The sequence below is a fragment of the Ranitomeya variabilis genome, chromosome 2, assembly GCF_051348905.1.
Source record: "Ranitomeya variabilis isolate aRanVar5 chromosome 2, aRanVar5.hap1, whole genome shotgun sequence".
NCBI classification, from domain to species: Eukaryota; Metazoa; Chordata; class Amphibia; order Anura; family Dendrobatidae; genus Ranitomeya; species Ranitomeya variabilis.
In genome coordinates, this window is record NC_135233.1 from 135,552,216 (window position 1) to 135,575,911 (window position 23,696).

At 40.2% G+C, this 23,696-nt stretch overlaps 1 protein-coding gene across 2 annotated transcripts in view; it reads right to left on the minus strand.

Annotated features, from left to right (window-relative positions):
* LTBP1 (latent transforming growth factor beta binding protein 1) overlaps positions 1–23,696 on the minus strand; it is a 534,628-nt gene that overhangs the window by 101,652 nt on the left and 409,280 nt on the right. For both annotated transcript variants that reach the window (XM_077283013.1, XM_077283014.1), the window contains 6 exons: positions 23,455–23,580; positions 21,721–21,843; positions 19,822–19,944; positions 13,507–13,632; positions 12,023–12,148; positions 2,564–2,686 (listed from right to left, as the gene is read on the minus strand). In XM_077283013.1, the coding sequence (XP_077139128.1) occupies positions 2,564–2,686; positions 12,023–12,148; positions 13,507–13,632; positions 19,822–19,944; positions 21,721–21,843; positions 23,455–23,580 (747 nt within the window). The remainder of the gene's footprint in view (positions 1–2,563; positions 2,687–12,022; positions 12,149–13,506; positions 13,633–19,821; positions 19,945–21,720; positions 21,844–23,454; positions 23,581–23,696) is intronic.

Genomic DNA, 23,696 nt, shown 5'->3' on the forward strand with positions numbered 1-23,696 from the left:
ATAAACTGCACGCGCCCTGCACTGGTTATATATCTTAATTAAATCTATCTATATCTATCTATCTATATGAAAGATTGTTTTATTAGTTAGTAAACTAGCTTGAAATGACAGAGAATTCCTGTATGTAAAAGCTGATGCATACGCGTGTCTATATGGATGCTAGGTGAGAAAATGGCATTGTACTCGCATGACACTCGTCCGCCTTTTCAGGAACAACATTGGACTGATTTTATAAATGCAGATGAGTGTGAGCCCTTAAAATGAGGTTTGCAGACAGAATTAACAATATTTATATTGATCAGTAAGTGCAACTGACATTGTACTGTATACTGATACTTTCATTTTTGAAACTTACTGAACGAAGCCAGAGGAAAAAAATATTAACGCAAGAGTTTCACCAAAAATAGTGTTGTTCAAAGAAATTCCCATGATATACACCTACTGTATAATACTTCATATCATTTTAATGAAATGTCCAAAAATGTCAATAATTCATAATCATAAAACCAGAAAGTAAGATATGTGGCTAAAAATAAATAGTACAGCCCCAAATGTGAATAATAGTAACCTCCTAATGGATATTTGTCACGTTAGAAATGTGGTTCCTGCAAATGATGTCCAAGTAACATTTATAGTATTTACAGAAGATGGAAATACCATAGATCCAGTAAGGAGGTACAATAAATGTCTTCTACAACAATGGAAAAAGTTAATGAGCTAAATGATGTCTTTTTAAAGCCTGTACAGACAGATAAAGCTATTTTCGAGATTAAATAGAAACTGCAGATGTTGAGATCATAAAATGCTGTATGGAAAATTGATCTTTTATATTTATATTCATCTCACAATTTTGAAATACTGTAAAAATGCAGAATTTCTTATATCTACATAAGACGTCATATTTTGTCATAAAAAGCTGAAAGTAAAAATTCAACCAAAAAGTAAGTGACGGTACATGAAATAACCAAATTATATGCCTTTCTTTCACAAGATTCTTTGTGGAACTTAAAAGGGGTTATCCAGCCCTGGGGAATTTTTTGGCAAGCATCGCAGCTTGCCAAATCCTAAAAGTGGATAATATACACAGTTAAAATTCGGCTCCACTTGTCGGTTCGAGGAGCCATCAGTTGACCTCAAGTATGCAATTTGCATCCTTGCGATCTCATGCCAAATAGATTCCTATCCACTTCTCTCAATGTTCCAGCTCAATCGGATGATCAATTGACACATAAAAATATGTATTGTTATTTAATCCATCATCAGCAAACTTTACCAAAGAGAAAACAATCCTTCTAAAATGCAGAAATCCTGCCATTCCAAATGACCCAATAGTGATCCAATACAAGAAATACATCCATACTTGCTGCATTTGACTATATTGTTATTTTAACATTATTTTCCATTCTCACTATTTATTAATTGTTGTATAAATCACTACCTACATATACCCATCCCATTATGTGGGTACAACAATTACAGAGGTGGATCACTTACTTTTCTATTAAGAGAAGCAGATGAGAATGTAGTCGGCACATGACCGCAAATATGCAAATGTGGTCACATGACCACCGCTCGAAGAAAGCAGAGACTAATTCGAAAAGTGTGTATATTACACTCTATTAGGATTCAACAAGCTGCAATGATTGCCGAAAATTTCTCCAGGGCTGGACAACGCTTTTATAGGCAACCTGTCATGTCCAATAACGCTAGGGTTAATCTACAGGTTAATACCTTTATCAATGTGCCCAGCTGCAATACTGAAAGTGCGGGACATGGTAGAAAATGAACTTTATTTCTACTGGGAGCCGCCTAGAGCACCGAGAGCAGCGGCTGTAAGCACGCCCCGTCACTGACTGACAGCTGACTCTGAACTGCTGCATACCATCAAACTAAATACTTTTTAAAGTTGGTGCCAGGTTTTAGCATGAGAACAACATGTATTTTGATGGCAAGATAACGTCATATTTGGTATAAAATGGAGAGGTAGGCGAGCACGATCAAAATAGAAATCAATGGAGCTGTGCGTGCATGTGCAGCCACCTCCCCATTTGTGGCAGTGTGTGACAGGGCTGTTCTTAAGACATAAGCTGTGATAACGTCTATTGTACATTTTTGCCATATCTTGTTGATATACTATGAGGAGCCCAGATAGTACAACCCCTTCAATGTTTGTTCCAATTTAACCCCATTATGAAGAAATAAACTGAGCAGTGCAGCACATGAAAGGTCTTGTCTATACACCATTATTGTCATTGTAGACAGGACCGGCTCTGTCCATAGCAATGCTCTTCACACTGTAGATGCAGCATTGCTATCTACTTACCTGTCACATAACATAGAGATTTGAAGGAAGTAATCACTTGATATATCATGTGGCAGAATAACAATCATACATTATAGACAAGATGTTTAGCTTCGACATCATTTTGCAGTTTACAACTTATTGGCCAACCTCTAATTCTGCAGAGACCAGTGATACAATAGTAAGGGAATGCTCCAAAATTAGCCATAAACGTGCATTCACTTCAAAGTCCACAAAATGTTGGAAAAAGCCGTAACTTACCCACACAGCCTTGTCCGTCCAGAGAATCCTGGTACCCCTGATAACAGAGGCAGCGGTATGAACCATTGGTATTCTCACAGAAGCCTTGACTGCACAGCGTGCTGTTAGTACATTCATCAACATCTGCAAGTGAGACACAATACAAATCAACGCACATACAGCAGGCACTCCAAGACATGCCTTGTACCATGGTCTGCAGAAACAATGTATATGTATAGATAAAAAAATCCAAAAGCGCAATAGGGTCTTATCCAAATATTAAAGAGAAAACAAAAGGGTAGCGGGTGCTCACATTAAGCGGTTGTGTGAGACACAACACCTAGAAATGCATAAATCACAGCCATACGATATATATACTAAGGTGCCAAGGGCGATGGAAGTATCCTGCGATGCCAATAAATGACAAGCTACGACGAAAGGTAGAATTGTTGGTTGAATGTCAACACATTTCAGAGTCACTCCTACTCCTTCTTCAGGATTCCACAAATAAAAGCAACAAATAACATAAAAGTGGTTAAGTACATGAAAAAATGTTTAAAAAAAAAAGTAAAAAAAGATTGTATTTAACTGTTTAGATGTTATATGTTGCTTTTATTTGTGGTGTGTCCTAAAGAAGGAGTAGGAGTGACTCTGAAACGTGTTGACATTAAACCAACAGTTCTACATTTCGTCGTGGCATGTCAATAATCAGCAGTGCAGGATACCTCCATCTCCCTTGTTATGTTTGTATTGCTGCTGTATGTCACTTATCCACGGATGTTTTTATACAAGGAATCAGATGAAAAAAAAATTGGGGGGGAGGGGGGTTCTAGATTGTGTTAACAGATTCCCTTTAGGTTTCATTTTTGTACCATGCATTACAACATGCGTTACAACAGAAACGCTGCTAATATTCATAAATGCCAATTGACACAGATTAGCAATTAAAATAGAATAAACCTAGCATGCATTTTAGCTCTAAATTAAAATTTTACAATTAATACAATATTATTTTGAAGCTTTTCTTTTTCATATTTAGATAAATTACACTAAAAGTTCTATACTAAAATAAACTAAGCTTCAGCATAAGCACATTAACTATGGAAACTTTCAGACATTAAATGAATACTAATGCGTATTAATATCCAATAGCATATTTGTATTATAATTCCATATGGAAAAAGAATATGCTTTTTTCTTTTTCGTGTGCGCTTGATTGTTTTATTGAGTAGTAAACGCCCCCGGGACTGGATCAGAATAATATCATGTTGAGTTATTAATATAAGTAATCTAAAAAGTTAAAACTCATGAAACAAGGATGGATGAAAATAAAATGTGTGCTCGTGACTAACACAATGAAAATAATTTATTCTCTCATTCACGTGAATGTTTTCATTTCTGACTTTTCTCTTTTTTTAGACGCTATTTTTCTTATTTATTCGTACCATCTGTATCCACAGAAGTAATCAGATTCCTGGGGGAACATTAAAACTTTTTTAAGTCAAAAGCGTCCAGACATAAAATGTCTCCACCATAATCACCTCTATCTGTATAGCTCAATGCATGTTCCTAATAATTCAAAGGCTCCCACCAAATCTTCTGTACGAGTTGGCAGCTCCACCACTACAGTAGCTGTTAATAAGTTACACTTCTTCCATTCAGTCCCAACAGTAATTGAACTTTGCTTCCCTAATGTTCCACTGTTCCACAAAATGAGCTTTATTTTTCTTTTTTCTGCACAGATGTATTCTGAGACGTAAGGCAGGAGACTCCGCGAGCATGAGATGTATTGTTTAATTCGGATAGCAGACCTGTGGTAAGGGTCTTTTAAAAGCAGAAATGGAACTAACAGATGGTAACAAGATCAACATTAAGTCTAAGTATTTCTTTTCCAACAACTCTCTAGTGAATCCAGAGTCAAAACCACTTTACAGCAGTTCTCAAAATACCAGCCAGGATAGATAAATATTCAACAGAAGATCTCTCGTCAACTTGGCTGAACGTAGCTCACTAACAGTGCCAGGATTTTCGGTTATAAAAAGAAAGACCCGAAGGCCACTAGCAGTAGACAGTAATTTAATAAACAGTAGTCAATGATGCAATTCCATACATTTTACACTTTTTGGGGTGGTAATTTACATTCTGCATGACATATCACTGCATGAAAGTGGGAAACCCTAACAATATGTGCCTCTTCTGTGCTCCCTCTGTCCGAGCGGTATAAAAGATAAACTTTCTGGTGATGTGTTTGATGGTTTGTTTTTATTCATTTAAAATATTCTTTGCCTCGAAAATGTGAGATCATTATTGTATCTCTTAGTGTTCTAGTTACTGACAACCACATAGAGATGAAAGGGAATCTGTCACCAGGATTTTGCACCCTTATGTGAGAGCAGTATAATGTAGATGAAGAGACCCCGATTCCAGAAATGTATCACTTAATTTACTGGGTCTAGCTGTTGTGATACAATTATAGTTTTTAGATGCAGCACAGCTCCGAAAGCTAACCCTACCCATACCCTAGATTGACAGCTTTTTGTGTACACTGTTTATTGACAGTAAGCTGCTAATCAGTTCTGGGGGTGGAGCTGGACCAGGACTCATGAGGGCACCAGTCCTGGCATCAATAATCTCCTGCTGATAAAACATTGTCATTGTATTCAAACAACAGCACACAGCCTAATAAGTGACACATTATGAAATCAGTGTCTCAGCCCCTACCTCATTCTACTATCAGATTACATAGCAAAAAACTGCTGACGGATTCCCTTTAAGGGGTTGTTTCCATCTCATAAAGTGATAAAATATCACTTATTGATAGGTGAGGGTTGGACCTCTAGGACCCCCACTGATACTGATATTGGAGCTCAGGGATATGCAGTGCAGCCCTAACCAATTGACTGGACCAGTAAGCAGGGAAAATTAGAAGAAGCAGTTGTACACTTGCATTTAGTCAGCTTCATTCTCAGAAATTAAATATCCCAGCAAGATCTCATTATTTTAACCCATGTATTGAAGATGTCAGGGGCGCGTGTATGGAATGGACTCAGGAGCTCAGCCCGCAAGATACATAGTGGGTGCCAGCTGTGTTATACAGCTGGAAGCTGCACTTAACAGCTCTGAATCATGATGATGGCAGAATCACGTTGTCAGGTCTTTTTACTACAAACCTAAGAACGTAAAAAATACAATGGTGGAATTACATATTTTTACTATTTCACTTGGAATGTGGGTCCAGTAAGTAAATCGATCTGTGAACATTATGTTATCATGACCACAGGGCAGTGACAACATGGAAAGACTAGACCAGGGAAACTAACGCCCCATCGACTAGTCAAAGCCCAATATAGCTTAGGAAAAAGGGACATTATAAATGCTTTTTTAGACTTCATTTGTACAGAAAAACATTATACAGATCTGGTTAGGCAGGGAATTTACTCATAAATAAGTGAATGTTGCTGGGTTGGAGGGCCTGGGGGACCTGATAGGTTCCCTTTAAGACCAGTGCGGAGCTCGAAACTGATCTGGTATCAAGAAAGGCAGCAAAAAAGCCTCTTCTCAGCAACAAAATCATCAAGGACAAACTGACAATCTGCAGGAAGTACAAGTATTGGACTGCGGAATTGCTTGGGACATCTGCAAGAATAATGGTGAATTGCAGAAGTCTTAAAAAATAAGGGTTAACACTATAATAGTTGATTTTTATTGTCAATAAAAGTTTAAAAACTTACAAAAGTCTTATAATCGTACTTCAGTAATTGTAGAAGGATCCATCTGATTGGAAGACATAAAATCACTGTAGCAGCGAAGGTTGTGAAAACTGTAATTTGTGTCAGTCTAAAAACTTTTGGTTATCAGTGTACACATGGTTAAATGCGGGAGGGGCATAAATGTTGTCAAAGGGTGGAGACATTCAGTGTAGGAGCATAAAAGGTGTTGGAGGGTGCAGACATATTCAGCGTAGGGGCATAAAAGGTGTTGGAGGGTGCAGACATATTCTGCGTAGGGGCATAAAAGGTGTTGGAGGGTGGAGACATATTTTGTGTAGGGGCATAAAAGGTGTTGGAGGGTGGATACATATTCTGCGTAGGGGCAGAAAAGGTGTCAAAGGGTGGAGACATTCTGCATAGGGGCAGAAAAGGTGTCAAAGGGTGGAGACATATTCTGTGTAGGGGCAGAAAAGGTATTGGAGGGTGGAGACATATTCTGCGTAGGGGCAGAAAAGGTGTTGGAGGGTGGAGACATATTCTGCATAGGCGCATAAAAGGTGTTGGAGGGTGGAGACATATTCTGCATAGGGGCATAAAAGGTGTTGGAGGGTGGAGACATATTCTGCGTAGGAACAGAAAAGGTGTCAAAGGGTGGAGACATATTCTGCTTAGGGGCAGAAAAGGTGTTGGAGGGTGGAGACATATTCAGCGTAGGGGCATAAAAGGTGTTGGATGGTGCAGACATTCTGCGTAGGGGCATAAAAGGTGTTGGAGGGTGGAGACATATTCTGCGTAGGGGCAGAAAAGGTGTCAAAGGGTGGAGACATATTCTGCGTAGGGGCAGAAAAGGTGTCAAAGGGTGGAGACATATTCTGCTTAGGGGCAGAAAAGGTGTTGGAGGGTGGAGACATATTCTGCTTAGGGGCAGAAAAGGTGTTGGAGGGTGGAGACATATTCAGCGTAGGGGCATAAAAGGTGTTGGATGGTGCAGACATTCTGCGTAGGGGCATAAAAGGTGTTGGAGGGTGGAGACATATTCTGCGTAGGGGCAGAAAATGTGTCAAAGGGTGGAGACATATTCTGCGTAGGGGCAGAAAAGGTGTTGGAGGGTGGAGACATTCTGCATAGGGGCATAAAAGGTGTTGGAGGGTGGAGACATATTCTGCATAGGGGCATAAAAGGTGTTGGAGGGTGGAGACATTCTGCGTAGGGGCAGAAAAGATGTCAAAGGGTGGAGACATATTCTGCGTAGGGGCAGAAAAGGTGTTGGAGGGTGGAGACATTCAGCGTAGGGGCATAAAAGGTGTTGGAGGGTGAAGACATTCAGCATAGGGGCATAAAAGGTGTTGGAGGGTGCAGACATATTCTGCTTAGGGGCATAAAAGGTGTTGGAGGGTGGAAAAAATTTTGCGTAGGGGCATAAAAGGTGTTGGAGGGTGGAGACATATTCTGCGTAGGGGCAGAAAAGGTGTCAAAGGGTGGAGACATATTCTGCGTAGAGGCAGAAAAGGTGTTGGAGGGTGGAGACATATTCTGCGTAGGGGCAGAAAAGGTGTTGGAGGGTGGAGACATATTCTGCATAGGGGCATAAAAGGTGTTGGAGGGTGGAGACATATTCTGCATAGGGGCATAAAAGGTGTTGGAGGGTGGAGACATATTCTGCGTAGGGGCAGAAAAGGTGTCAAAGGGTGGAGACATATTCTGCTTAGGGGCAGAAAAGGTGTTGGAGGGTGGAGACATTCAGCGTAGGGGCAAAAAAGGTGTTGGAGGGTGGAGACATATTTTGCGTAGGGGCATAAAAGGTGTTGGAGGGTGGAGACATATTCTGCGTAGGGGCAGAAAAGGTGTCAAAGGGTGGAGACATATTCTGCGTAGGGGCAGAAAAGGTGTTGGAGGGTGGGGACATATTCTGCATAGGGGCATAAAAGGTGTTGGAGGGTGGAGACATATTCTGCATAGGGGCATAAAAGGTGTTGGAGGGTGGAGACATTCTGCGTAGGGGCAGAAAAGGTGTCAAAGGGTGGAGACATATTCTGCGTAGGGGCAGAAAAGGTGTTAGAGGGTGCAGACATATTCAGCGTAGGGGCATAAAAGGTGTTGGAGGGTGCAGACATATTCTGCGTAGGGGCATAAAAGGTGTTGGAGGGTGGAGACATTTTGCGTAGGGGCATAAAAGGTGTTGGAGGGTGGAGACATATTCTGCGTAGGGGCAGAAAAGGTGTCAAAGGGTGGAGACATTCTGCGTAGGGGCAGAAAAGGTGTTGGAGGGTGGAGACATATTCTGCGTAGGGGCAGAAAAGGTGTTGGAGGGTGGAGACATATTCTGCATAGGGGCATAAAAGGTGTTGGAGTGTGGAGACATATTCTGCATAGGGGCATAAAAGGTGTTGGAGGGTGGAGACATATTCTGCGTAGGGGCAGAAAAGGTGTCAAAGGGTGGAGACATATTCTGCATAGGGGCAGAAAAGGTGTTGGAGGGTGGAGACATATTCTGCGTAGGGGCAGAAAAGGTGTTGGAGGGTGGAGACATATTCAGCGTAGGGGTTAAAAAGGTGTTGGAGGGTGGAGACATATTCTGCGTAGGGCCAGAAAAGGTGTCAAATGGTGGAGACAAACATTCTGCACAGGGGCATAGGTTTCTAAACAGGAACTGAGCCTTCTAGGGTTTTTTCAATAAAAATACCAATTTGAAGTCAAGTTCTGGTGTCTATCATTAACATTGTTCTAGCTTATATTGTACATCTGGTTTTGCCTCATCTCCGGCAGACACACTAACTGATATCAGCTACTTTGTAAAGTCGTGTGATTACAGCTTACACTGCTGTAAACAAGGGATTTTATTATCTAGAACCCTGAACAGACTTACAAATAGATTTTCTCTGATTCAGTAAAATTGTCAAGTTGTTTAGTTCTACCAGAACCTGCAGCAAACATCAGCAGGGAGAGAGTAAAGGGATGCAGTAATTCAGGTCACCTCCTTCTCTGCCTTACATTGAGATGAAGTCAGTGTGCAACAGTCAAGTGAATAACACTAATAAATAGCACCGAGCTCTCGGGATTTAAATCAAGAACAGAAATATAAATGTACATACTCATGCGCATATGTGAAAGCAATATCACAGGAGCTATGCTTAAACTTAATATAGAATTTTTCAAAACATTGTTTTATCTTGAGGTTGGTTTGAGGGTAAATACTATTCCACAATTCTGTACTTACTCATAAATATAACTAAAAATATATATAATATAAGTTTGACAAGTTGTTACATGATGTTATTACTTAGTGCATGATATAGTAGCTGGTACTTTTACATGATGTCAGTACCTAATGCATGAATATAACACAGCATGTGAGATTTTCAGCCTCAGCATTTTCCCTTAGCATCTTGATTCTAAACTTTAATCTATGATGTATTATTTAGGTTAATTATGACATTTCAATAGGCCTCAAGGTGGGTCCTCAAAAACATTTTTCCCTTCACTGCGCTCTCAGTGAGGAGACAGCCGAATAGAGTACTCGGTTGCTTCAGTCCGCCACGTAGACGTACAAAGGAGCAGTATCGTAGATGATCAATTGCCACCATACAAGCTGAAAAGTAAAAGCTTTGAAAATTCTTTGTAACTTTATTTTTCTTTTTTAGACTGCACTGTATATGGGAAAACTATTAGAAAGCGAGTTCGGCTTTGCCTCCTTTTGACCACTTCTCTGCTGTCTCCTGTTGCGTTTGGGCCTGTTCTGAGGGTGTTCCCTTGGAATTGACCAGTGTCGTTTTACCACCTGGCTTTACTAAGTCGGTATTCTGTTACATATTTTCACTTTTCTGGGAAAAGATGTAGGTTTTTCTTTGGTGAAAACATTTAGAATAAACTTGGCACAAGTTGTGTGAGAATTTCATGTTTCTGCTCAGTACATTGGTGAGAACTAACGGTCAGAAAAAATGTTATTCAAACCTTTACTAGACGGACACACTTGCACATTCATGGATGGTGGACACCCACGCTCATAGCGTTTGCGGTCTCTGCTTTATATTCCTTCCTACAAACATTTGTGGTTTGGATATAATTTAACCAGGAATAAAATTCATTCTGAACCTTTTGTTTATGACCTGCCTCACATGTGTTTGCTAACACATTCTATATTTGTATAGGAAAAGCAAACATTTGCGCTGCTGTAGACTTATTATTGGCTATAGGAACGAATGGGATATCTTAAAGGGGTTTTCCAACATATACTTGTCTTTTTAATCCCTGAAATTCCAGTTCTGTGTCTCTACTCCTCCATGCTAGTCTTGCATTTAGCAGTCTTTAAAAGTGACATCGTTAATGCCTAATGTGACCGCTGCAGCCAGTCACTGGGCTCAGCAGTCTTTCAGATGTAATAGAAAACCCCTTTAAGTCACAGGAGCTTAGTCTGTTCTTAGTCTTTCAAGCAACTGGAAAATTTAGGACAAGCTATGAGAATCTATAATGGTTGCATTGAGTACAGAGACAAAGTTTGCTTTCACGTAGCCAACTCTTGGGGTTATTGTTTGGAAAAATTGAGAGTGAGTTAAACTAATCCAAAATTATTCTCTGTCATTTTCATCAAAAGAATTACATAGAAAATCAACCACAAGTGAATATAATACATTACAAGTGATATTATTACAATAGTAAAGGTGTTGCTTCATGTATTTTCCTGCCTGGCTGTATTACATGGTGCAGGAATGGTGGAGATGATGTTCTACTCTCTGACACCAAAGTGGTTAAATGTGTTTTATAGTAAAATAGGTAAAATCCTCTGTGGCTGCAGTTTAGCTTAGATAGGGTTAAATGTAGCAGCTGGCCCAGATTCGGGGGGGGGGGGGGGGGAGCTGAGAGTTAGTGCCAAGTTCAGAAAGTGTCAAGTTAGTTAGAGAGAGGGTGGTGAAGTGACAGCACCAGTCACAGGTTATAGGCTGCTAGGGACAGCGTGAACCTGTGGATTGATAAAGAACCCTTCCATTCGAGTCTGACTCTCGGCCTGGTAACCTCGACATGGATGAAAGGGGGCTCTGGGAGCACTAACCCTGCGGAGATGCAGGGAAAGATGGACTCGAACTCTCAGAGTTGGGAGCTGATGGAATCCAGGTGCACTGCTTGTGGTGCGGAAAAATTCCTAATGCTAGAGGAGTTTGTGAGATGGATGCACTACCTATATTGAGAGCTGGGGCTGAGTCTGATGCCTGTGCGAAAGAGTGTAAACTGTTGTGCTTAGCCTATATGTCTGACTGTAATGACAGAAAGCTGCCAAGTAAAAGTTTGATTGTTTTAACAAATTCAGTGTCCACTGGGTTGTTCGCTGGGAAGGTTCTGGAAGATGAAAGCCTGGAGCCGGTGGAGGCCTTTGGGCCACAAGTACGTGTGATGCACCTCACACACTGCAGCACACTGGGACTGCGATATGTCTGCAGGGTGCCAGAGCGAGCAGAAGCAGAGGTTCGCCCACGACTACCTCGCTTGGACACTTTACATTGGCAGACATAGCCAATCATGTCAAGCCTAGGCCAAAACCACCATTGCAAGAGCTGCCCTATCCATTCTGGTGGCTGGTGTGACAAGCTGAGAACTCACTTTAGAATGTCCATATGCCCTAACAGGGCATACAAAAAGAGTTTTTTTAGTAGAGCAACTTTTTATATATGCTGAATAACTGCATTATTTTGGTGATTCTTTGATGTCCACTTCATATCGTGCTTTATTATTCATAACATTGGGTCAATGCAATAAAAAAATAAATAAATAAAAATACCTTCACACGATTTCCCATTAGGAGTGGTGGTAAACCCTTGGTCACAGATACAGTGGAATGAACCAGCAGTGTTGAGACATTCTCCATTTGGAGAGCAAAGTTCTAGATTGCTACATTCATTGATATCTGAAAAAGATCACACAATTCCATTATTTTTAGAATCTTTTATAAAGGACAAGCAATAAAAGCAGGTACATACCAGTGACTTTATTTCCCTGACAAACAAAACAGTGGTTGACCTTTACAAGTATGACAATGTGGGGAGTCAAATTGCTAGAATTAAAGAGGATGTCCACATTTGGGTACATTTAATTCTTACTTAAATGCATGCATTTGGAACTAAAATCATGTTAGCAATCGGGGTTCTTTGACACTTTTGGAACATTTGTTTTTCTAAGAACTAAAAATCCGTCAATGTACTCGCTCTACTGGTTTGAAGGAAGAGGTTGTAACTCCTCTATCTCTCTTTCTGATGTCCTGTTAGCTGACCTATGATCACGGACCACATCAAAGTTGAGTATCCACGGAAACAGAGAACCTGTTAAAGCCACATGGTGCAAACTTTTTAAATGGAACCCAATCCCAAAAATAATTTTTTACACCCAAATACCTGCATTTATGTAAAAAAAAATCCTTAAAGATGGACAAGTAGCCAGTTGTAGCTCTTATTTTATTCCTACTGCTCTGAGATTATCCCTTTTTTTTTAAATAATTTGCCTTATTTTTCCAGAGATCTAGGCCTTTTTATACAGTGTAGTGGTCATTAAAAAACCCTGCAAACTGCTGCAAGGAGAGAGAGGTTTACTGAAACTGGAAACTCCTTAAGCCACAATTCTCATCTCCCGTTCCTCATGATTTTGTAGGCAGTTTAGAGGCATTTTGGAGGTAAATGAGGCTTGGCTTAAAATGTCCTATGAAATTTCCATAGGGTTGCATAATTAGAGGGCATGGATGATTCTCTACTATCCAGTGGCCACAAGCAGATCATAATACAACACCCAGGAGTTATTACCATCAAACACAATAATGACAACATTGATTGAGCAACCAACATAAACTCCTTAACATTAACATGGAAAATCATGGAATTATGGAAATCACAGGATTGTTATACATGTCAACGTTGTGCACATAATGGAAAAATGCTAACAAAATTTGTAAAAAAAAAAAAAATCTAGATTTAATCAGTGCCCACTATGAGCACCATGTGCAGAAATTCCCACATTTACACGCCTTGGCATGCTATGAGTGGGGTTATTAATGGTTGAGGAATGTTCTGCCACAAGACAAATCAATGGCGTATCTAGCCAATATTCTATTAAATATTGGTTCATTAAACTCTCAGAACATTATGTAATTGCTCAATGTGATTTCATAAAATATCGCTTTATGTCTTTTTCAGCTTGGCTTTCCACAATTAAAATTTATAACCAAATCCTTCTCCGCAAAGCTGCAAGATTTGAGTTTCCATAGCTCTACTATACCTTGACACCTTCTTCCATCTATTAGCAGGAAGCCATCTGGACAAACGCATGTGTAAGAGCCATCCGTATTGTAACAGCTTCCTCCTCCCTGGCAGGCTTCATAGAGCTCCTGGCATTCATCTATGTCTGCAATCACATTTTGCAAACAGATCAATTATTTTATGATCGGGTGACCCCATTATTTTGAAACTACATTACTTTGCAGCTTGAGGAAACATAATTTCTTATTTGAACCTCCGTGAACAGAGAGCAAAATAAAAAAGGTTAATTTTAGTATATCGCGCACTTGTGTACGGCTATTTCTAGAAATCTTCTGACAGTTTAGCTTGCCTCTGGACAGAACTCCAGGTTTCAAACACGTGAACAGTCCCGCGCAAGAGCGCCACTGAGATGTAATTGGAATTTCTAGTTAAAGGAACGAATAAAAATCCAAAAAGAATGAATCAGCTAATCAATGATCTATTGCTTAATTTATTGGAAAAATTTCAGTGAGTTTCCAAACTATGTGACGGCAAAAATTCTTCAAATTGCCTTGTAATTCTTGAAATGTGAGACCACCCCAAAACAGACCCTCATATACAGTCAAAACTAAGAAACATTTCGTAGTAAGGGCCAATAGCAGATACTATCTATTCACAGAAATATTTTTAGCGGTGTGCCGCCATTAATTTCCAGAAAGAAAATGTTGTTTTGGGATGGCACATTTTAAAGCGTAACCGTTGTTTTAATTTTTGTTTCATAAATCAATAATACACACTGAAATAAGCAACTTTGTAATAAATCTTATCAGAGAAACCTGCTTCTTTCTCCACCATCAGTCAGTCTCAAAATTCTCAATCTATAGGTAAAATCTGTGTTCAGTGAAGACAGACTCTCCCATTATAGAGATAGGAGATGTCGGCTGCTACTGGTGAGATTCTAGATGGTGGGTTGAAGTAGATGCAAGAGGCAGAACTGCTCCTTCCCTCCTTCTACAAAGAATCTTATCCGTAACCGCTGCCATCTCCTATCTCAGTAATGGGAAAGTCTGTCTTCACTGAATACAGATTTACCCAGGAATTTAGAATAAAAAAATCAGTCCTGGTGGAGAAAGAAGCAGATTTATCTGATAACATTTAGTACAAAGTTGCTTATTTTCATATTTATTATAACACTTATAATGACAATTATGCTTAAGGGTATGTGCACACGTAAAAATTTCTTGCAGAAAATTCCTGAAGAAAAACGGAAATTTTCTGCAAGAAATCCGCATGCGTTTTTACCGCGTTTTTTTCCGGAGCTTTCCAAATGCATTATATAGCGTAAAAACCGCAAAATTAATGAACATGCTGCGCTCTTTACCGCAGAGCTCCTGATTTAACCCCTTCAGATGGATTTACATCGTGGGACTGCCAGAACGACGGAAGGTATGGGATATTGTTGATTTTTTATTTTTCCTTTTTTACAGAACGAGGGTCTTCAGGTGGATTAAGAGAATAATAAAATATTAAAACACCCTGTGTCTTTATTTCATTAAAGTACTTTATAATAATGTGTGTGTGCTTTATTAACCATTTAGTACTATTGGATTAACAATGGATAGGTGTCATAATTGACGTCTCTCTATTATTAACCTGGTTTAATGTCACCTTACAATAGCAAGGTGACATCAACCCTTCACTACCCCATATCCCACTGCTACACTGGAGTGGGAAGAGAGTGGCCAAGTGCCAGAATAGGCGCATCTTCCAGATGTGCCTTTTCTGGGGTGGCTGGGGGCAGATGTTTTTAGCCGGGGGGGGGGGGGGCAATAACCATGGACCCTCTCTAGGCTATTAATATCTGCCCTCAGTCACTGGCTTTACCACTCTGGCGGAGAAAATTGCGTGGGAGCCCACACCAATTTTTTCCGCGATTTAACCCTTTATTTTTCAAGCTACAGCGCCCAAAGTTTGCACATACACACTACTAACATTAGTAGTGTGGAATATGAAAAAAAAAAGAAAAAAAAGGGATATGAGATGGTTTACTGTATGTAAACCATGTCTCATATCCTGTCGGGTTTGTGAAGGAGAAAGAAAAAGCCGGCAATTGAATTACCGGCTTTTCTATAGAACAGCGATGCGTATTTCTCGCAAGTCACACTGCTGGTCCGTGTGTAATCCATATTTTTCTCGCCCCCATAGACTTTCATTGGCGTATTTTTTGCGCAATACGCTGACAAACGCAGCATGCTGTGATTTTCTACGGCCGTAAAATACCGTATATTACGGATGCGTAATATAGGGCTGATAGGAGCTGGGACATAGAGAATCATTGGGCCGTGTGTAATGCGTATTTTACGGACATATTTTCTGCGCTCATACGTCTGTACAACTCGCTAGTGTGACGCCGGCCTTATGGTGATAAACAGGAATCACCGGTAGTGCTGTACAGTGTTCATGTACAAAGCTGTAGAGCTGTTTGGGCTCTCTCAAACAACCGTATTTTTGGTCCTTGTACTATCCGTGATCCAACTGGGCAGTGCCGATGTGCAATTTTTTTCAGCAATTGAATCTGCATGTGAAAAATGTTTCTTTCATAAATTACATGAGACTCACCCAACCAAGTCTATGAGTGCGTAAAAAAAAAATCAGATGCCATACAGAGCCACAGTATAATATCCAATTTTTACAGATACAATGCAATTCTGTAACATTAGAAAACTTTAAACAGCTCTCATAATGACTGATAGCTGCTGCTGTAAAATGGACTGCACAAGGATGACAAGTGAGAAAAAAAATCATCCCACTTTTCTGGATGACACTTTTTAATAAAATGTGGGTGAACCTACCCTCAGGGAGGAGTAAGATCGGACTGGTCGGCGGCTCTCCTGACTCCAGTGTGACAGCTTCATGCTCTGGTCGGGAGAGCTACCGGCCAGTCTGTGCACTAAGTTTCGCTCCCGCCCTGATTTATACGGTGCCTGACTGCGCCCTTCGAGTCATAATAACTGTTTATTCATGAAGGGTATTGGCACATATCATCTTTTTCCACCTGGACCCTGCCTAGAAAAAGCACTATAAAAAAGTAAAAAAGAATAAACATGTGCAAACATGTCAAAACGACTCGCTGTGAATATGCTATGTCTCTTGTATCTTCTTTTAATCGCTTCAGGCTTTGAAACAAGTGAAGCCACGAAAAGAAGTCACCTGACCATTCTTCAGGCGGATTCCAATTGGAAGCCACTACGATTTTATTTTTGGGATATAAAAGAAAGACGTCTGAAAAGACACTTCCGATAAACTTTTTCATGGATGTAATGTTTCTTTTATTTTTGTTCCTCCCATAAAAAGGGCACAATTTAGCTCCTTTCAATAACTGTGTGAGAGTACTGTATGTTGTAGAGCTAGTAAAGCTGATTTCATGGTAATATAAACCGTCATACAAAAATAAAGATGTTCTATTACTTTTGATTGAATCATAGAATTTTATTTTGTGTGATTTCGACGTTTTATTTAAACAGTTGTTGGTTACTTGGACTGTTCTCATATTCGCACAACGGCCATTAGAAAACAATAGGCAAGCAGACTGCACACTGGACCCAATGAATCAATCAGCAGAAAGGACTTGGAACGTCACAAAAGGATTTTTGTTCTGATGTTTGTTTTGCATGATTGATCTGTCAGTGCAGAGAGCACATGGGACATGAGTAGGGGCGAGCCGTCAATGCCCCACAAGCAGCTGTTTAGAATACGGATTCTGTCTGTTAGGATTAGGCATCATATGTCCAATGGTGAACGTCTGTGTAATGCGGAGCGAATTGCTGGGAGACATTGCGGCCTTTCGTGTTACTTTTCATCCATTTGTAATGTAAACCTGCCATGTGTGTTCAGATTTTCAAAGTGATCTCAATGTAAGAGGATGTTGCCGAAAATCAGAATATAAGGTTCACTGAACGGTACTATACAAAAACATTTTTAACCACAAAAAATGTCACTAAAGAACAACTAAGGCTACGTTCACATTTGCGTTGTGCGCCGCAGCGTCGGCGACGCAACGCACAACGCAAACAAAAACGCAGCAAAACGCATGCACAACGCTGCGCTTTGCGACGCATGCGTCCTTTTTTTGGTTGATTTGGGACGCAGCAAAAATGCAACTTGCTGCGTCCTCTGCGCCCAGACGCGTGTGCCGCAGTGACGCATGCGTCGCAAAACGCAAGTGCAACGCATGTCCATGCGCCCCCATGTTAAATATAGGGGCGCATGACGCATGCGGCGACGCTGCGGCGCTGCGGCGCAGACCGCAAATGTGAACGTAGAGTAAGGCCCTGATTCATTATTACATTTTTGTCTAATTTTTCAAAATCGCCTACTTATTTTTTTCATTTTCGCCTTTTTTAAAAATAATTTTATGTGAGTTTGTCCATTTGTTTTTATATGTTTGCCACTGTGGGCAGGTTTTGGAGTTTCTAGATGTTTTTTGACCGATTCATCAATTGCGACTTTTTAAAACATTTCTGCTGCACAAATATACTTGTAGTGATCTTATAGACTGTACGCCAAATAGTTTGGCACAAAATTTGCACTATGTTAGCGTAACATGCAACTTTTTGCACTAAAATGTCGCACAACAAGTAAAAGACAAAAATAAACAGAATTTTAAATTTTTTGCAAATTTCATAAACAGTGTATGCTATTTTGATAAATATGGCACAACAAAAGTTAATACCACAAGACAAAAAAAGAAAAGTGACTTGAAAAAAATTGTAAATGGTCAGCTAAGGAATTTTACTAGATATCACCCAAAAGAACTATATCCTACTCATCAGGCCTGTGTTATTATATCCTACTCACCAGGCCTGTGTTATTGTATCCTACTGATCAGGCCTGTGTTATTATATCCTACTCACCAGGCCTGTGTTATTATATCCTACTGATCAGGCCTGTGTTATTATATCCTACTGACCAGGCCTGTGTTATTATACCCTACTCACCAGGCCTGTGTTATTATACCCTACTCACCAGGCTTGTGTTATTATACCCTACTCACCAGGCCTGTGTTATTATACCCTACTCACCAGGCCTGTGTTATTATACCCTACTGACCAGGCCTGTGTTATTATACCCTACTCACCAGGCCTGTGTTATTATACCCTACTCACCAGGCCTGTGTTATTATACCCTACTCACCAGGCCTGTGTTATTATACCCTACTCACCAGGCCTGTGTTATTATATCCTACTCACCAGGCTTGTGTTATTAAATCCTACTCACCCACCTGTATTATATCCTACTCACCAGGCCTGTGTTATTATATCCTACTCACCAGGCCTGTGTTATTATGTCCTACTCACCAGGCCTGTGTTATTATATTTTACTCACCAGGCCTGTGTTATTATATCCTACTAACCAGGCCTGTGTTATTATACACTACTCACTAGGCCTGTGTTATTTATTATACCCTACTTTTCTCTCAATGGGCCCCTTGGTCAGGAAGACTATATAAGAATACAGTTATGACTTTGGCTAGTGCTCACAGATCTAATGTTGCTCATCAATACCACCACTATATGACTGCTGACACCAGGCTAAGAATTAGATCACCAGCACAGGAAACAATATAACAGTCATTTGTCACCTCCAGACAAGACTTTGGCACTATGAGCCGATTCATCACAGCTATTATGTCAGTATTCTAACATAAAAACCTTTGGAAAATCACAATATTTTGGTGCAATTCAAGGATGTGCTATATTTTAGCGCCTTTTGGTGTACCATCCACCTCTTGTGTCTCCCCTTTTCCTCATAGATTGTAAGCTTGCGAGCAGCAGGGCCCTCATTCCTCCTGGTATCTGTTTTGAACTGTGATTTCTGTTATGCTGTAATGTCTGTTGTCTGTATAAGTCCCCTCTATAAGTTGTAAAGCGCTGCGGAATATGTTGGCGCTATATAAATAAAATTATTATTATTATTATTATCTTCGTGGGACAGGTGTGTGGCACCATCTGCTTGGCAAATACATGACGGGGGCAGCGATTGCTTCGCCTCAATCTTATTCCAGCAGGGACTGGAGTAGGATATGTGGCACGCACTCATCACAAGCACCTGATTCATTCATTGAGGCGTGCCTGACTCCATCATGAATAATGCTGGTCTTCATGATGGGCCTTTGTGTAGTGGAGAAAACATCAATTCTAGACTTCTAGTTACATTAGCGGAAATTGCATCTGTGAGTCTTTTGACTCCGTGTAGTAGCACAGGAAATACTTTAACTAGAAATACTTTAAGTAGGCACATGGAAATAATCTAAATATATTTTTGTGACCCACTGGGGTCGAAGGCTGAATCATACCTTCACATTGGTCCCCAGCCGGAGCTAACTTATAGCCATCATTACATATACATGTAAAAGATCCCCTTGTATTCCTACACTGGCCATGACCGCATAGGCTTGTATCTTGGCATTCATCAATATCTGGAGAAGAGAAGACAAAATGGCAATGAGAGGACATTTTTTGACCACACGTTTTAATTTTGGTAAATATGTGCAATATTTTATTAACAGTGTAAACATACTGTGACACATGGGGGAATAGATAGTGGGTAATGTGAATGTCCTCCTGTGCACGTAGTCACTGTGTCACCCACTTCTGTCAGGTAGGTAAAGACTTTTCATCTAAGTGGGGCGGGTTTTGTTTTCTAGAAAATACCATTTTTTCCTCTGATTTTATTGCATATTTCAGTTCAGTGCCCTTTTGAGTGAATGACTCCGAGGCTATGTTCCCACCTAGTTTTTGGTGAGTTTTTATGCTATATTTTTCAAAACAAAGGCAATTAACCTATTTTACTTAATTGGGGCAGAAATGGTGAAAACCTGCAACATCAAAAACTCACCAAAAGTTCATTGTGGGAACGTGGCCTAAAAGTGACTTTGTATGGTCATTACTCCTAATCCAGTTTTATATTTATGGTAGTGGGTGCACTCACATTAAGTTTATCGTACTACTTTTTATTGTTTTATTTCATTATATCATAAACATTTATCATTTATCATTTTAAATTCTTTTATTCAACATTCAATATTCTCATTACATTATGTGTAAAATAAATGCACATTTAGGCCATGGAAAGATAATAGGGCTAGAGTACAGAAATCATAAGGTAATAGGTTTAGAGAGTGTTTATATTGGCACTCCCATCTCAAATTTTGTATAAATTAATATAACAATAGAAAAAGTAAAATTCAATATATTTGTTGCAATATTACATAATCATTCTCCAATTCTCTTTACAAACCACATTTCACCCCTAGGCTCCTGACATATTTCATGAATATTTTTCAAGATGACATCCATAGTGGTGAACCCATCACCTGAGTCTTCAGACATTGCTAAACTTCGCTGTTTACTTCCGATCCGGTCTCTTTAGACAAGCAGCGTACTGCAACAATTTGGCATTTCATACAATCATGAACATTAACATGTCTACTAATTTATGAAAATATTTTCACAACTTTGTTAGCAGTGGATAATCGATGGCTAGACATTCTCCAAAGCTAGTTGGTTGTTGCAATTATCCATTAAAGTTTATCTGACTTTTCAGATTAATTTTCAAAATAAGTTGTCGTGTGTGTACATACAGGCAAGCAGTATTTCTGATGATGACAGTTTCTTCCCTCTGCAGAAAATACTAGTCAACTAGGTGTAATTATGTCTGCCATACATAGCACACACATAAAAGACAAGTTCCTGTCCCCCCATCTTTTTGTAGCACTCCCTCAGAAGCAGCAGCATGAAGGACATCATACAGTTGTACTGAGCAGTGTAGCTGTGATTCCAACAATCGGGTAAGATCACTTTCTCTCTCACTCTGTAGCTGCTCCTTTCTGTCCTCCTCTCTTCTCTCCTCATCTACTTCTATATCGAGCTGTAACCGGATACCTCAATGAGCTATGGACTTTCACATGAAAGTAAGAGTAAATGCGAAATTTTGAAATTGGAGGAGAGCGGGGGGTCGAAGGAAGAGAAAGGCGGATAATAGCTGTTGAAAGAGATATTTTCCTCTAATAAATTAAATTGCAAAGTTTCTTGTACTATTGATTTATGTAAAGTTTATTGAGATGCACTCTCAAAGCAAATTCTCACTAAATCAGATATCTTAAATTTGAAGTGCATTAGTCCCATAATCATTCCATGGCCTAAATGTGTATGTAATGTAGACTGAATATCAACATAAGCGGAGTATTACATACCATCACATCGGTCCCTAGCTGGGCTCAACTGATATCCTCGGTTGCAGGAGCATAAAAAGGAGCCCTCTATATTTTGGCATCTGCCGTTCAGGCATAAATTACCCAGCTGACATTCATCAATGTCTGTGAAAATATAAATTATAAAACACAGTTATTCATATATACTATATTGTCTAATAATAAATCCAATAGCTCTAATGTGTTCAATCGCAGAGAACATCCTTGAAAAAATTGTTCAACTGCATCTGTCAGATGGCTTATAAGAACTCCTCATGGGACAACGAAGAACGTCATGTGCCTCCTCAATGATTGACCATGAGGGATAACTAGGTGGTCTGAAAGGTGCTATGGAGCAAGTCATGTAATCAGTCAAATATTATGTGCTCTCTTACAAGCTCCCAATAAGGAGATTAGGGGTTGACATAGTTTAAAAAGATCTGAAGCCAACATCGAATTCAAAATACCATATATACTCATGTATAAGCTGAGTTTTTCAGTACATTTTTTTGTGCTGAAAACGCCCCCCTCAGCCTATACATGAGTCAATTGTCCCAGAAGCCGGCAGGGGAGGGGGAGCGGCGGAGCAGCGGGTCACAGAGACAGGAGCCGGCAGCTGTGGCTAAAGCCTGTGCAGCTGCTGTAATAGCGCACAGTGCCAGCTGCAGCCGCTGGCTTCCAGCACATATCCTCCTCACCTACCGGCACGCCCTCGCTGGCACTTCATCTCCTTCGTTCCAGTGCCACCAGCTCTTCCTTTGCCGAGCGATCACGTGGACCGCTCATTAGGGTAATGCATATGCACGTCTCTCCACTCCCACAGGCGTTGAGTGCATATTCATGGCCTTAATGAGCGGGGCCACGTGATCGTTCGGCCGGAAGACAGAGCTGCTGGCGCCAAAATGAACTAGTTGCAGTGCCATCGAGGGCGCGCAGGCAGGTAAATAGGATGCTTTTTTTTTTTAAACAGGAATCATGCATACAAAGATAGGGGATAAATAGCTATGCATACAATGACAGGGACGGGGGAGCCATGCATACAATGACAGGGACAGGGGAGCCATGCATACAAATGACAGGGACGGGGGAGCCATGCATACAATGACAGGGACGGGGGAGCCATGCATACAATGACAGGGACGGGGGAGCCATGCATACAATGACAGGGACGGGGGAGCCATGCATACAATGACAGGGACGGGGGAGCCATGCATACAATGACAGGGACGGGGGAGCCATGCATACAATGACAGGGAGCGGGGAGTTATGCATAAAATTACCAGGACGGGGGAAGCCAGGCATACAATGACAGGGATGGGGGAGCCATGTATACCAGGACAGGGATAAGGGGACAATGCATACCCTGATTACACTTGAGTCAATACGTTTTCCCAGTATTTCGTGGCAAAATTAGGTGCCTTGGCTTATACTTAGGTTGGCTTATACTTGAGTATATACGGTGGGTCATATATTTCTATTTTATACTAATGTTATGTATATAAAAAGATATATTCAAAAAAGCAAATATTAGCGTGACTAAATAAAGCCAGGCCAATAAATTGGCTGATTTAAGTTTGACATCAAAAAGGTTACAAAAGTCTGACATTCAGAAATGGAACCAGATGGATTTATTGTTCAATAGCCTTCTGCTAAAATCTCATCAAATTTAGAACTGACCCTTCATCCAAAAATAAATGAATAAAATAAATCTATGGCTGAGGCAGAACATCTAATTACCAATGCACTGTTTGCTGTCAGAGGTTGATTCAAATCCTGCCCGACACGTGCACATGTACGATCCCTCCAGATTGGAACAGTCACCGTTGGCACACAGCGAAGTGTCTTCTTGGCATTCATCAATGTCTACAAATTTAACGAAGGTCAGTAAAAAAAATAAGGTATAAATGTGCAGACATGTAGGAACATCACTTTCATTAGAGAGCCAGGCACAATGCCAGCTAATTTATTTTCAGTCCACA